This window comes from Orcinus orca, chromosome 2, assembly GCF_937001465.1.
Source record: "Orcinus orca chromosome 2, mOrcOrc1.1, whole genome shotgun sequence".
In the NCBI taxonomy this organism is placed as follows: domain Eukaryota; kingdom Metazoa; phylum Chordata; class Mammalia; order Artiodactyla; family Delphinidae; genus Orcinus; species Orcinus orca.
In genome coordinates, this window is record NC_064560.1 from 7,611,237 (window position 1) to 7,627,376 (window position 16,140).

General features: G+C 42.1%; 1 protein-coding gene across 3 annotated transcripts in view; it reads left to right on the forward strand.

Annotated features, from left to right (window-relative positions):
- FRMD4A (FERM domain containing 4A) overlaps positions 1-16,140 on the forward strand; it is a 638,605-nt gene that overhangs the window by 5,081 nt on the left and 617,384 nt on the right. For 2 of the 3 annotated variants that reach the window (XM_049705588.1, XM_033403426.2), the window contains exon 2: positions 11,787-11,911. In XM_049705588.1, the coding sequence (XP_049561545.1) occupies positions 11,787-11,911 (125 nt within the window). Of the gene's footprint in view, positions 1-11,049; positions 11,356-11,786; positions 11,912-16,140 lie in introns of those variants that run through there. The other variant, XM_033403427.2, reaches the window with a different exon arrangement.

The window sequence follows — 16,140 nt, forward strand, 5'->3', positions numbered from 1 at the left end:
TGGTCTGTATCCATGAGAAGGCAAAATGCCCAGTTGAGCAATATTTCTAGTACTTTTAGGAATATCCCTGGAGATTAATTTTATTTGACCATTTAAGGGAGACATGTTTAGTGAAATACATTAACACTCTGTAGGATGACACAGTATATAAAATTACACCTGCCTGATGAGATGTTTAATAAAATTGAGCACCAGTTCTCAAACCTATGAAAAGAAGGAACAAAATATTGTTCTTTAACATGATAAGAAGTTCTACTTAATATCATAGGTAAAAATCATGCTGAATTTACATATATTCAGAGTTATTCACCCTCAACCTGCTACAAAACAATTTCATCCACTGCAGTACAATTCAATACAATTATGTACTGAGCACCTACTTTCTAATGCTCAGGATACAGTAAAGAGCAAAACAGGCTTGCTCTCTAAAGCTTACATTTTAGTTTAGGGGTATATGGGAGGGAGATAGGTAGGGAGATGAGAAATAAATACATGTTTGCAATGTCACATGGTGAAAAGTGCAGTGGAAAAAAATAAAGCAGGGAAGGCTTAGGAAGCCCAGGGGAAGAGGATGTAATTTAAAACAGGGGAGTCAGGAGAGCCATCACTGAGAATCTAGCACTTGAGCAAACTCCTGGAGGAGGTAACAGGAAGAGCTATCCCCATACCCGGGGAAGAACTTTCCAGGCATCCACAGTAGCAGGTGCAAAGGCTCTGAGGCAGGAACATATCTGATATGTTCAAGCAATAGTGGAGTCTCCGTAGCTGGAAAGAAGCTAATGAGGAACAGAGTTCCTCATTAAGTTGCAGAGAGAGAGGAGGTAGATCATTTGGGGCTTTGCAGGGAACTTTCAGCACTTTGGAAGATTTTTGAGCAGAAATATGACAATATCTGACTTAAGTGCACAAAAATTATTCTAGCTTCTCTTTTGGATTGTGCTAAGGAGGCCATTGCAATAATGCCCGTGAGAGAGCCGGGTTGCTGACGCGGAGGAGTGGAAATGGTAGGAAGGAGTGGGATTCTGGAGGGGTTTTTAAGGTAGAGTCAGCAGGTTTTGCTGACCGATAAAGGTGGATGTGAGTTTCTTCTCAGCATTGGCAGTAGGCAGGATGGAGTGGCTCTCACAGTGACTATTTTATAGAGATTTCTATTTTCTTGTCCACATAATAACGTACAAAACAGAAATGAGCTTTAAAAGGAAGTCCAGGGCTTCCCTGGTGGTGCAGTGGTTGAGAGTCCGCCTGCCGATGCAGGGGACACGGGTTCGTGTCCCGGTTCGGGAAGATCCCGCATGCCGCGGAGCGGCTGGGCCCATGAGCCATGGCCGCTGAGCCTGCACGTCCGGAGCCTGTGCTCCACAACGGGAGAGGCCACAACAGTGAGAGGCCCGCGTACTGCAAAAAAATAAAAAATAATAAGAAAAATTAAAAAATTTAAAAAAGGAAGTCCATTAGAAAACTATGATTATATACTTACAAGAGCTAAAGTAATCAAGCAAAGCTATTAGAGATAATAGAACAGTGGAGAAAAACTGCTGGTCAAAAGATAGGATCACACGAATAAGTCCTATACTCAAATGCCTTTATTATCCAGCTAAAAAATATAATAAGAAAAGGCTTCCAATTTATGATACCCACAAAATTGGATTATATTACACTTGTATGACGGTATATAACACATATCAAAAAATCTACGAAATTTTCATGGTGAAAAAAAGGACTGAATACATAGAAAAATATGTCCTTTTTCTGGATAAGAAGATCGAATGGAAGCGACAGTTATTTTCTGTTTAATTTGTAGTTTTAAGACAACTTCAGTTGAAATACCAGTGATGTCACTGGTGTTTTGTTAAAGAATTCAAAATAATTGGTTCTGTAGTCCACTTGGAAAGACAGACAAAAATATGAAAGTGTTAATGAAGAACTGATAATTGTGGAATAGACTGTTTAAAAAACAACTGAGCCAGTGTAGCCCTGGATTAGAAGGAAAAATATAGACCGTTGAAATAAAATAGGGCTTGCATAAATATTTTTTAGTATGTATGAAAAGATAATCTATGGCAAGTGAGTATAATAGAAGTATACAGAGCATAATTATTTTATGCATGCTTCTAGAATAATTTGATTTCAATGTGGCAGAAAACAAATTCACCTGAAAGAATTAAAATAGGAAATTAAGTCATATGCAAAGGGTTTATTTAAGCAAAGACAGAAACCATTTTAGATGATTAGAGAAGTTATGAAGAAAAAATGGGCAAAGGTTTTAAAATAAAATTCAAACATCCATACAATTAAAATAAAACAAAGATAAAATAGCAGCAAAATAAAGAAAATATTTTTAAGTTCTTGCAGGAAGTCCAGGTGTCACATGGGCAGTGTTGTTAAATGTTCTTTAGGGTTTCTGATGTCTTACAAATATATTTATGCAGCAGATAGAAATTCAATAGATAAAATATATAAAGAGCTTATAAAATCTCTAAGACTACCACCAAATCTCCCACAGACAAGCATATATGTCTACATCTATTTACAAATATTGTGTAAGCAAATAAGTCACACAAAAGAAAAACTTCTTAACCTCATTTATAAGAAGGTAAATAGAAATTAAACTAGTTCTAGAGTAAATTACACACCTATTAAATAAGTCAACATCAGAGGAAGTGCTGATGAATCCTGAAGGTGCTGCGTGCAGTAGAGATGACACTATAAATTGATTCAGTTCTTCAACAGGGCAATATTTTAGGCACCTTTTGTATGAAAGCTTTTGTATGAAGATAATCTAAAGGAAAACAAATGTTATCTGTACAAAGGTGAATTATAGTGGTATTACCTGGGATAGTTACAGCAATAACTAGAAACCAAATAACTGTTCAACACTTGAGAATAGTGAAGTAACCTGTAGTTTAATAATCCGATGCAAGGCTGTTTATTATGAGCTTAAGGTGGGGAATTAGAAAAATAATTATCAGATAAGGATTATAGGGAGAAATAGCAAAAGACAAAATTTTGATCATGATCCACATATCACAGAATGTTTACCTGTGGTTAAAGGTGAGAGATGTTATCAAGAAAGGTAGTTGAGACTAGATGAAAGAACTTGGGATGTAATTTGTGTAACGTTTTAAAAAATCAGCATTAAAGAATTAACGTGAACATCTACATATAGCAATGCATTAATGGGAGGTATTTGGGTGTTACAAGAAATGTATTGAGTTGCCCATTTCCTATGCTTTGTCTTCCTTAAGCAGTATTGCTCATTGCATTTTGGAACTGGGGTGGCAAAAACACCAAGACTGTCGGCACCTTCATTCTGTGGACCCTTGGGGAGGGGAGTCCTGGAGTAGGTGGGGCTGGGGGAGTTGACCCAGGCCTCTGTGCTGCATGGAAGATACACGACCTAGGGTTGGGGACAGAGTTGGAGTCTCTTGTGGAACTGGAATGCTGGGCAGAGGACAAAGGCAGAGCCAGCCATGTGGATCCAGCCAGCCCAGCAAGGATGTGGCAGATGAAGGCTGTGCGTACCTCTTGGCACAATATTGGATGCCACTGGGCTCCTTGCTCTGGTTGAGAGCTAAGAAGGACTGTGTTTGCTGGTGAGAGGCATTTGTAACCCCCCTGGATGGCCCAGGGAGGCCAGAGGTGGGGCTACCATCCGCAGTTGTGCTTCAGAGGAGCAGGTAGAGACCTGGTGTTTGAGCCTGGATCTGGGCTACAGCAGGACAGGGTAGGTTCTGGGCCGGGGTCTCTGAAAAACATTACAGAGAGTGTCCAAGAGAAGCATGCCTTCATGTAGGCCTTGTAGTGGGTGGTCATCCACTCTGGAACCCTGTGCATTCATGTTAGGCAACAGCTCTGAGTGAGGGGCCTGGCATGGGGGGCGGGGTGGGGACAGAGGACGTGTGAACCATCCAGGGACCAGCGTCTCCCAGGGCATTTTATCCTGGTGAAGCAGAAACATGAGGACTGTCTACTGAGATCAAGACCATGGAGTGAAGGTGCTTCAAGCCCTCCTTAGCAGATTAAAATATCTGTTTCCACTCTTCCTTCACATTTTCTCAGCATTTCTGTGCATTTCCACCTTTCTCTTCATCTCATGGGAAGACGCAGCCCTCTTTCCGGTGAAAAGTAACCCCTCTGTCTGGGATCCATTCTCCCTTGATTCCTTTGGGATTTATAGCACCCTTTGTCTTTTCGTCTTGCTGGCTTCTTTTTATGTGCCTTAAGACACAGCCGGGGCTCTTCTGCTTTTCATAGCCACAAACAAACAGCATTGTCTTCTCTTGATCCTACTAGCTCCTCAATCTGTGCCTTCCCTCTTATTTAGGTATTAAATGATTTCTAAAAACATCATTATTTTACGTATTGAAAATATAACGTAAGGACAATTCGAAAAGTTTTAAACAGGAAAAAAATCAATCATACCATTCTAACAGAACTAACTTAATTCTGGGGGTAATTATCATATCATCACATTCCTTAAAAAACAACTTTATTGAAGTAAAATTAACATGCAATAAACTCCTGCAGATATTTGAAGTACACAGTTTGAAAAGTTCTGACACATTTCTACATCCATGAAGCCACCACCCTAATGAAGATAATGACATACTCATCACCCCCCAAAGTTCCTCCTGCCCCATGGTAATCCCTCCCTCCTGCCTACCCCTTGTTAGGCATCCACTCCTTCCCACCCCATCCCTATTCCCCAGGCAACTAGTGATCTGCTTTCTGTCACTATACATTAAATTTTCCGATCCATGAGGCCAGTATATCTCTCCATTTATTGTCTTTAATTACTTTCAGCAATGTTTTATAGTTTTCAATGTAAAGACATTTCACATCTTTGTCAGATTTATCCCTAAGTATGTCACGTTGTCTGATGCAATTATAAATTCTATTTTTAATTTAAATTTCCTATTGTTCATAGTTGGTGTTAGAAATACAATTGATTTTTGAATATATCTTGTATCCTTCAACTTTGCTAAACTAGCTTATTAATTCTAGTAGGTTTTGTGTGTGTGTGTGTGTGTGTGTAAATTCCATAGGATTTTCTACATGAGTGATCAAGTTGTTTGTGACTAAAGATCATTTTATTTTTTCTTTTCCAAACGGAAGATGTTTTGTTTCCTTTTCTGGTCTTATTGCGCTGTCTGGTATCTCTAGTTTGATGTTGAAGAGAAGTCCAGAGAGTAGACAACCCTGCCCTGTTTTTGATCTTAGGGGGAAAGCATTTGGTCATTCTCACTAAATATGATAATAGCTGTAATTTGTTGTAGATGCTTTATGTCAGGTTGAGAAAGTTCCCTTCTATTCCTGAATTTTTAAAAAAATCAGGAATAGATTTTGAATTTTGTCAATTGCTTTTTTATACGTCTGTTGAGCTGATTTTATGGTTTTTCTTTTTTAGTTTTTTATTATGATGAATTATACTGGTTGCTTTCAGAATGTTAAATCAACTTTGTATTCTTGGGATAAGCCTTGGCTGGTCATAATGTACTATCTTTTTAATATATTGTTAAGTTCTATTTTCTATAATTTTGTTTAGAATGTTTGCATCCTTGTTCATGAGGGATAATTAATTTTTAGTTTTCCTTTCTTATATTGTCTTTGTCTGATTTTGATATCAGGGTAATGCAGGCCTTATAAAATGAGTTCAGAAATATTTCCTCCTCTTCCATGTTCTCAAAAAATTTATGTAGAATTGTTGTTTCTTCCTTAAATATTTGCTATAATCAGTGAAGCCATCTGGGCCTGAATTTTTTTTGGGAGGGGGTCGGTAGTTTTACTTCTTTCTTTCCAATCTGTTTGCCTTTTATTTACTTTGTATTTCAGAAAAAGTCTATATTTTGCTTTTGTTTTTTTAAGTTACTTTTGTTGGATTAAAGAATCATTGAATGATGGTTTTTCCTTTAAATTTTTTAAAGGATGTTGCTCCACTGTCTTCTCGCTTATGTTATCAGTATTTCTGATAAGAAATCTAATGTTACCTTTACATTTGTTCTTTTGTGTGTAATATATGATTGTTTCCCTCTGGTAGCTTTCAAAATAGTTTCCTTATCACTGATATTGTGCAATTTGATTATGATGTGCCTTGGTGTAGTTTTCTTCTTATTCTTAGGGTTTGTTCAGCATGTAATATGGGGAAGTTCTGGCTGTTATTTCTTCAAATATATTTTCTGTGTCTCCCTTTCTTCGGGGATACAAATTACACGCACATTAGGCTGCTTGAAGGTACCCCACAACGCACAGATGCTCATTCTGTTTTGTTTAAAAAATTTTTTTTAATTTCTGCCTTTCAATTAGAATAGTTTTTAATCTCTGAAAGTTCAAATTGGTTCTTTTTTATATCTTCCATGTCTCTACTTAACTTTTTGAACATACTTAATAAAATTATAATAACTCTTTTCATGTTCTTTTCTGCTAACTCTAACACCTGTGTTAGTTCTGGATGATTTTGATTGATTTGTCTGTTATTAAATGGTCATATTTTACTGCTTCTTTCCATACCTGGTAACTTTTAGTAGATGCCAGACATGGTAAATTTTACCTTTTTGGGTGCTGAATATTTTTGTATTTCTATAAATGCTCTTTAGCTTTGTTTTGGAACACAGTTAACTTACTTGGAAGTAGTTTGCTGCTTTCATGTCTTGCTGTTCCGATTTGTTAGGCAGACTCAGGGGAGTGATCAATCTATGGCCAATTATTCGTCACTACTGAGGCAAGAACTTTCTGAGTGTCCTACCTAATGCACCATGAATTATGAGGCTTTCCTGGCTGGATGTGTGAACAGGTACTGGCCCTGTGTGAGCACTGGTCACCAATCTTTCTAATCCTTTTAGGTGGTTCCTTCCCCAGTTTCTGAGTTTCCTCTCAGTGGTCAGTATTCAACTGAATACTCAAAGGGACCCTTCTATAGATCTCTGAACTTCTCTCTCTCTGTACCTTTCTCATCTCTGGTACTCTGCCCTGTGAACTCTATCCATCCTGGTGTCCCCTGACTCTCAGCTTGGTCTCCTAAATTTGGGGAATCTGCTTGATTCCACTTGGGATCCCCTCTCTGTTCTGTGGCCTGGAAACACTCTTAATTCAATAATTTGGGACAATTAGAAGGTGTATTGTAGATCATTGTCCTTTGTTGTCCTGCGCCCAGTATCTTGAAAAGCATTGGTTCATATAGTTTGTCCGTTTTTTTGTTTGTTTTGGGTGGGACAGTAAACTTGTTGCCTGTTACTCCATCTTGGCTGAAAGCAGAAGTTCATTCATATCCTCTTAAAATACAACTATTTACATGGTTCAATTAGACTATATGTATCATTTTATGGTCATATAAACATTATATCTCAGACAGACAGTTTCCCTATTTCTAAATAGTTTTCATAATTGCCCTTTTGGTAGCTGCAAAATATTCCACCGTGTGCCAAATTTATTTGAGAGCATTTTATACATGAAAGAATGATTGATTCCAAAAAAGAATTTCAGATGGCTTCCTGACAAAGAAAAGCCTACTAAATGAGAGTAATACATTATGAATGAAAAGGAAAAACAAGGCTGAGAAAAACCAAGGAAGTGGTAATGTCAACTATGATAATATCCGCTCTAATTGAGAGTAAAATGAGGCTTTGCATATTCTGGCAGCCAAATGTGCCAACTGTGATTAGTCCCATTATTTTCATTATCCGAATGTAAAGGAGTCGTAAGAGGAGCTAACAGTTATTGAATGCCTACTGTGTGCTGCTTAACCTAAGGTATAATAATATTTGATTTGATTTTCACCTCAGTCTCCTGCTACCCACTGGGGTCACAGAGCAAATGACAGGATAGCTTTCTGATTTCCAAGAGTAAAATGGCACAGCAGGGATTCTGAGGCTAAAGCCATGGGTCACACAGGCTGACTCAGGAGGCACAGACATTTTCCTTGTACTAAATTCCAAGAGAAATTTCTCACATGGGGCAATTTTTACAGGCAGCAGTGAGTGACCCAAACATCAGAGTCTACCCAGCAGTTTCATACTAAATACAGAAGAGGTTGTTATTGGCTATTTTTTTCGCAACAGCTTTTCATTGGTGTGACATTGAACTGTCCTTCAACTGAGGAGCTTTTAGGAGGAGCTACACGGAAAGGAATTATGTAGCTTTCGTGGTATGTAACATTAGCCAAGGATGGGACTTAGTTACTTAGAGGACAGGATTACTGTTCTCCACACGTCCTAGTTCTGTGATCTTGATTGCTCTTAGATAAGGTTTTGAAAAGACCTAGATAGCTCATATCTCACTATTTGTTTGTTTGTCTGTTTGTTTGTTAAGTGTCTGTTTTACACTAATTGACTCCTCTTCCTTACAGATTGCCCCACAATCCTTCCACTTTGATTTCTAGGTCTATAGCGCTACTAAGAGCTCTGGGCATCTTTGTTGAGGGACCATTGTCACTGGACTTCTGGGATTCTCTCCCTCCTCCTCTGTCAGACTGCTACTTTTCCTCACAAACTCCCCACATTCTCCCCAACCCTTCCCGGGTGTTGTCTTTGGCCCTTTCTTCTTGTATTTAACATGTCAGCATCTTCCATTGGTGCCCAGTTGAATATTATTGAGCACCTACTGCTCTGAGCTTGATGGTCAGAGCTATAGGATTTCACAGAGAGGAATGGTACCTAGTTCTGACATCTGGTTATCCTAGTAGGATATCCTCCTAGTAGGAGGATAATAAAAGAAAGTGAATGACTGTCATAAAAAACAGTATCTTAAAAGTTGTACAGACAAAGCAAATTTGAATGCCCAAATGGAAAAATTAGGAAATATTGCATGGAGGATATAACTTTTGACATTGAAAGTTTTGTAAACACACACACTTCCACCACACTCAGTTTATGTACCTCCCAGCCTTGCTTGGTCCAGCCATGGCCTCCGGGATTTAGCTGTGTGCTCAGTGGGGAGCCCAGCTGCTGTCACTGTCCCTTCCCTCCTTCTAGCACTGCCGGCCATCCCAGCCTCCTTCAGGGTGTGGGCCAGGCTGTGGGCCAGCTTCCATCACATGCACTGAGGAAGGACCTTCAGCAGTTCCAGTGCCCGTGTCCCATCTGACTGACCCACAAAGGCTGAGGGTGTCCCTCTGTTTCTGGGCTCAGATGCCATGCCCTTCTGTTCACAGCTACCTGGAGGAGCTGGTCGGGTAACTCTGAAATGTAAGGGAGCTCATGACCTGTGGAGTCCCTTTGGCCAACCAGAGTCAGCTGATGGGCAGGAGCAGGCAGGTGACCCCCCCCCCCACTTCCTCTCTTTGATGTCCTATCCCAGGGAATAAAGTTCCTTGCCTGTCTGGACACCCTTCCTCACCACCGAGCATCTATACTGTGACCAGCTGCGTAGGTACCACCTGGTACCCACTCTCATCCCCTCCCATCTCCTTCACTCTTGCTGCTCTGAGATGACACCTCCCAATGATGTCTTCATGTGTGCGATCTGCTACAGGCTCTGTTCTCTAGATTCTTTCTTCTGGGGCAAAGATTCAGGGTGAGGCTTTGCAAACAAAGTACAGAGAGAGGAAGGCAGGTGTGCCAAGGTCCAGCATTGGCAGCTGACATGGAATCTCTCACCCTAGTGTGTTTTAGGCTTCTCGACATCCGGAGCTTCTTGGGCTGGGCCCTCTTCGGGGTACACCCTCCCTCTGCCCACATCCTCCAGTTGCAACAGCACCGATATTCACTTTTTCATTATGCTTTCTGTATTTTCCAAACACTTAGTCCATGTGGAATCATAAACGAGGAGTCATAAAAAAGAGGTTCTGTTTATTCCTTAAATTCCAGCTCAAAAACGAAGACATTCTTAAAGCTGAAAGTAAACTCTCTCTGCTCTGTGCTGCCTGAACGGTTTTTAGGTCACGTTATAGCATTTATCACATAATGTCTTGTACCATAAATGATTCTTGGGTATCATCACATCTGCCAGATAGAAAGCGCCTTGAGGGGAGAGATTGTGACTGAGTTTTGCACCTTCTACAAAGCCTATCATAGAACACAGCACACAGTAGGCACTCAGCAAAGATCAGTTGAATACACTTAGCAACCTATCCGCGAGGTTAAGATAACCCTGTAGATACGTTCCTTAAATCATTACTATTATTATGGTTAATTTTGAATTTTTTTATGAAACCCACCAGCAAATCTAGAATGTTCTGACAGCTTGGTGCAAAGCCACACTCACGTGACTCAGATCATGCTGTGAATTTCCAAGCACCTGACAGTGGGGAGTGATTATCAGAAGTTCCTGAGGTCAAGGGCATTAAAGTCCAATCCAACAACATGGAAGGGAGTTTTGACCCATTGGGCCACCATAGGATAAACAATGAGAGAAGAAACTTTTCATTCACTCAATATTTTTGAGCACTTACTTTATGCCAAGCACTGTGATGATCAAATAAATTGCTTTTAAAAGTATAAATTATATAGGGGTAACAGCTATATCCATCCGTAGGAACTTTTAAAAGTTATTAATTTCTTACCCCCAGTTTTTATTTAGAAAATTGTTTTCCATGTTCCTATACTTCATACTGTGTAGTTAATCCTGAGGAGTTTATGGAGTCATTACAGCAGGTGAGTAAAGGGAGAAATCAGAAAAGGACATGAGAAACTGTTACCAGAAGTATTAGTAATTGCTATTTTTAGTTGAAAAAGTGGACTCCATAATAAGATATAAGCTTGGCAGTGCTCATAAAAAAAGATGCTTTAATTTTCTTAAATCTTTGACTCTGGGAAGCCTTTGGAGCCACTCATTATATAACAAGACTGGGCAGACTTCCTTTTTTTTTTTCCTTTGACATCTTCCCAGGAAAATGCTGCATGATATGATTTTCAAAGCTAATTTCCTTTTTTGCTTGTCTTAAGCAGTGTCCCTTGCTACAAATTAGCCTCCCATGCCTCCCTAAGCTAGAGAGTCTCCTTCAAAATTCCTAACAGGCAGCCTGGTGGAGAGATGGGAGGGAAGGGAAGGGAGGGAGCCGGGCGGGAGGGAGGGAGGGAGAGAGAGGTAGAGGGTGTCTGTCTGCTGTGTACATGTGGTGCAGGCAGGGAGATCAGAATGCTCACAGAACAGGCAGTGTAATTACATGGTCCTTGGAAGTATGTTAGCCCCACGGGGAACTCGGCTTGCCCTTTTACTTAGGGAGGAAAAGTAGATTTGGGGATGGTGGAAGGGGTCAGTTCATAACTGAGTTCCTGCTCGGTAATGATGAGGGCATCTGCGGATCTCCAGTGACTGCCTGATGCTCGTGGTCAGGCTCCACTCTCTTGCTCCCAGATACTTGATTTTGCAAGAGGAACACACCTTTCTGCAGGAAAGAAGATACTGACCAGATTGCGAGCGGTAGGTTGATATCCAGCGTGTTTATGCAGCAGAATTGCTGAGAGAGGCAGAGAACGCGGGGCGTGGGTGGGGTGTTATTCGGGCTGATTGATTTATCTCCAATAGGAAATGATTTGTTTTAATTGTCAGTTAAAAGAAGAGTTGCTGCCTAGGCTAAGGTATCAGTTAAGCATCCTGTGTTCTAAGCTTTTATGTTTGTGTTTCGTGGGGCTTCTGTGCTTGTACAGCTTAGGGAAGCTAGGCAGGGCTCACCTTTAAATAACCTGCAGCTTCCTCTTTTTCCTTTTTTATTTCTCTCTCCCTAAGCACCATTCCCACCCCTTCTTGCCAACATCCCCCTGACCTCCCCTGCCAGCCCCTGTGAGATGCGGCCGCTCCGCATCCCGAGCCCTTTGCACCCTGAGTCTGGATTTCTGGCTGTTTTGCTGCAGGTTCCTGTGGACGCTCTGCAGTCACCCAGGGCCCAGGCAGACTGACTGTGCAGGAGGCTTGTGCGTGGGAATCGGAGACCATGGCAGTGCAGCTGGTGCCAGACTCCGCGCTCAGCCTGCTGATGGTGAGTGCTTGCGAGGTGGAGCCCACACCCCGCACACCGTGGTCTGCTGCTGCTGCTGCTTCAGTGGCTGCAGGCGCGTTCAGACTCGCTCTGCTTTATCCCACATGCTCTTCTGAGATGATTTCTGGGGTAAGAGTCTCAGCCATGACAAAGCATTCCCAGGGAAAAGAAGCGTTAGATTCGCCGTTTTAGAAACTTGTTGCTTAATGCTATTTTGAGAGATGTGCTGGCAAACAGGTGCTGAGAGCCCCTGGAAATAGATTCCCACCAACGCCTCCCCCTGGCTCTCTGCATCCTTCCCCCCCTGCCCCACCCGCGCCTCTTTGTATCTAAATCGGGGTAATCATGTTTGTTTACATCTTCTGTGGCAACTGTGGAATTTTTCTGCCCACAGGGCGATGGAATAGGCTCTTCTTTCTGGGTACCCATGTGTCTGCTTAGATTTCCCCGCAGAAGCAGCCCAGGGGGTTGGCTGTGGCCTTTTGTGGCACTTGGGCTGCAGAGCTGGAGAACGCTTATCTCCCAACCACCATTGCTGGGGAGACCCTGGCAGACCTTGTGTGGATCACTGACCTACTTTGAGCTGCTCTGTGGTTTCCCTCATGTTAAGAAGGCCTCCTCTCTTAGTATATTTAAGCAAACAAGGTCAGTGGCATCACCTTGTTTGAACCCAGTCGACCTTTTGCTTGACCCTAGGTTCAAGGTTTGCTTTTGCTGTCCTGTTGCTACACCCTCATCCCCACCGAGTAGCCCACATGCCCTCAGAGATGCTGGCGGAGGCAGCTTGGTGTGTGAATGGGTGTCACAGTGACCCAGGAGATCTTACACACAAAGCATAAGTACTTCTGCTGTGTCTGTTGATCTGTTTTCCCACTAAGAAGGGGAGATGCTGCTTTTTGAGACCTGGGGAGTTTATTAAGTTCGCTGGGAAGAGAAGCCAGCTGGGATCCCGTCTCCTGCATGGTGAGCCAGGTCAAGCTAAGAGACAGATACCTTGGTTCTGTGTTACCCCGGGTGTGGTTTCGGCCACAGAGGTATTTGAAATGATTGAGATCTCACAGGTCTCTGCTGACTTCCGATGTCACTGGGAGAGAAGGATGGGAAAGAATGAAATTTGTTTTCTGGGGAAATTACCCTTTATACATCTTCCGTCCCTCATGAATTCGTTGTCTGGTAATGCTTTAGCCTCCATTGTCTGCCTGTGGCCACATAAGTGGATGGTAGGAGTATTGGTGACTGTAGCAGGCACGGAAGTGGCAATAACTGTGAGGACCAGGGGACTCCCAGGAAACTGGGAGTCTGGGTTATGTGTGAAAAAAGAGATGTGTACACTCACATGCAGGTATGCACGTGTGTATTATCTAATACTGTTTAATAATACAGAAATAAATCTTGCGTTACGCTAAGGCAGAGAAGAAACATGTTCCTGAAAAATGGCCTGCTTGCCTCCAGATTTCTGCTCTGAATTCTCCCCCGTGCTTCTGAGCACTTGGACTTGTGTCTGTTTTACTGGGATCCCTAAGGATACATCCTCGGTGCCCAAGCAGCTCAACATCCTGGTCCAGTTGCTCCAGCCACATACACACCCAGGTTCTACTGTTCCTGGGGCTCCCAAATATTATGGTTGCCACCCTGGAGGTCTCTGCAGCCCAGACTTTATCCTCTGTTTGTCAGCAGCCTCTGCCCTCAGATCTCTCCCCAGTGCTCACCTCCTGCCCGGATTAAAGGATCGTGTGCACGTCTTGGTCGGAAGCAGGGGGAAATAGCTCTTGACACTGTGATGGACCATTAGATTAGAGAACCCTGGAGCATTGTGTGTAATTGGGGTCAATGCCTGTTTTCTGGTTCACATGTGGTTTGCGGGAATTTTCTGCTACGGACTTCATTGCTTTTTTCATTTTTAAAGGGTGAAACTTAAAGTAATTGCGTCCCTGACCAACTACATGATGAGTCTCAAAATTTATAAGCAAGTCCAGGAGGAAAGAAAGGAGGAAAAGAGGCCATTTAACAGAGTTGCTTTGGCTGTGAGTTCAGGAAGGAAGCTGTAAATCTCATTATTTATTAGCTAATCAATCAGCCAATCAGTTCTCAGTATTTATGGAGCGCTCACTGACTGAGGGAAGCAGCATGGTGTAAGACCAAGAGCGGGAGCCCGAAAAAATACCCAGTTTCGGGGAAGGTCAGTATCAGTGTGCCTGATTGCAATTCTGGTTCTGTGCCACGGAGTCATTGGGCTGCAGGGAAGGCCAGGCAGGGGGATACAGCCATGTCCCTTGCTTTTGAATAAGGAGACAGCCAGAGGTTATATTCGGTGTAGACTCTAAATGGTTCAGGGCAGAAGATGTTTACTTGGTTGTGGAAATGGCAGCAGAGTCCAGAGTTGGAGAGCCCTGTGTTCTGTTCCCAGCTCTGCCACTCACTGGGGGATCCTGGGTATGTCACATCCTCTGTTCCTTAGCCATTTGCTAACTGAGGGGGTCATACTCATCACTAGAGTCCTCTTCAGCTCTGTTAAGCATGATTTGAGACCTCTAGGGATGATATCTAGAACAGAGCTCCTAATGCTGTATTCGGCATTGTGTCTTATTTGCATCCTTAGCACATGAACAGTGGTGCTTTTGGAAATGTGTTTCCAACCATGAGGCTTTTGTGCCAAGGCAAGTATGTTTCATCGTATTTGCTGGAATGGGTGATCATTAGGGTTCATTCCCACTGTGCTATCAAGAGTCCTACCCCACAGGAGCTTCATTTGTACTATTGAACAAGAGCAGGTGACTTTTGAGAAATACCTAAGGTGCCTTTGCAGCCTGGTGCTGGTTTGGGGCATCTGGGAGGGGTCCTGGGTTGTGAGCATGCTCTGACTCTTTATGGTGGGGGGATTTCACTGATGCTTTCAGTGGGGAGCTGCCATGGGGGCTCTGAGCATCCATGTAACATGGAGCCCCTCAAACAACCAAAGAAGTGTGGTCTCGGAGAGGATGAGCGCCGGCGGTGGAGACAGCCTCCCGTGGTGTGGAAAAGCCCATCTTTGCAGAAGCCTTGGGAAGCAAGAAAAGATAATGCTGTGTTCACCACACTGTTGGGAGCCTTCAGCCTGACGTGACTAATGGTAGAGCAGGGAGCTCTTGGCTGTCTGTCATTTTCTGAAGTCATGTGAGTTTGGGGGACACTGCAAGGACTGGAAAGTACTAGAGCCAGGGATTCGTTGATTACTTCTTAGTGACAGGATAGAGGTTCATAACCAAGGGCATACCAAGGTGGTATTATGACATTTTGCCTCTTAGATTCTGAAAGCTCAGACGCTGATTAAAATGGTTTTAAATGTAAGTTAGCTGGCTAGGTAATAATGCACATTATGCTTATGTACAAACAAAATTTCTTTATATACATTATCTCACTTAATCCCTTCAACAATCCTATTTTTAAGACAAAAAAATTGATAATCAGAATTAGGGAAACTGTCAGTGGTCACACATCAGAATTTGATGATGCAAAGTCTCAAAAGTGGGGTCCTCAGACTCTCAAGCCTCTGATACTATATCACAGCTTGAGAACTTGGCTACTAGGATCTTCTAACACTTTGGATCAGGCCCTCAGGGGGGGCCTTACCTCAGAGCCCTTCTGCATTTTCCATGTTTCTAGGTGGGTAACCCTGTCTTCTTGGTTATCATTATTCTTTTCCATGCAAAAATGTAAAATCAAAAATTGATACCACAAGTATGGCTCAAGACATGTGGTTTGACTCTAGCCAAATGAAGTATTTTTATATCCATAAGAGACTTGCCATGTTTTCAAGGTCCCATTCTTTGGACTCTGTTTCTAGGAAATTGCCAAGAGTCATGTTTTACAATAGGAAAATTAACATGTAAAAACGCTAACTCATAAGTCAGAGAAATTAGTAGGTGGTTATTCACAGTGAATGAAGGGTGTGAATTAGACTATCCTGAAGGTTCTTTCTATTCCAAGAAAAATTGGTTCCATATTTCTGGGATTTTCTCTAATAGAGTCACTCCTTGATCTGTTTTGAATAGATTCCAGTTGATAACCTGCTGTCCTGTAACTTTCTCTCTCTCATTTCATTTCATTTCATTATAGATTCTTCTATCATCAGCCACTTTCCTCATTTGGACACTTTCCTTTTTAATTATCCACAAATATTTGCTGAGTATCTACTCTGTACAAGAAGAATATAAGGGGGTCACTGGCTTTAGTGGACCTACGGTCTAATT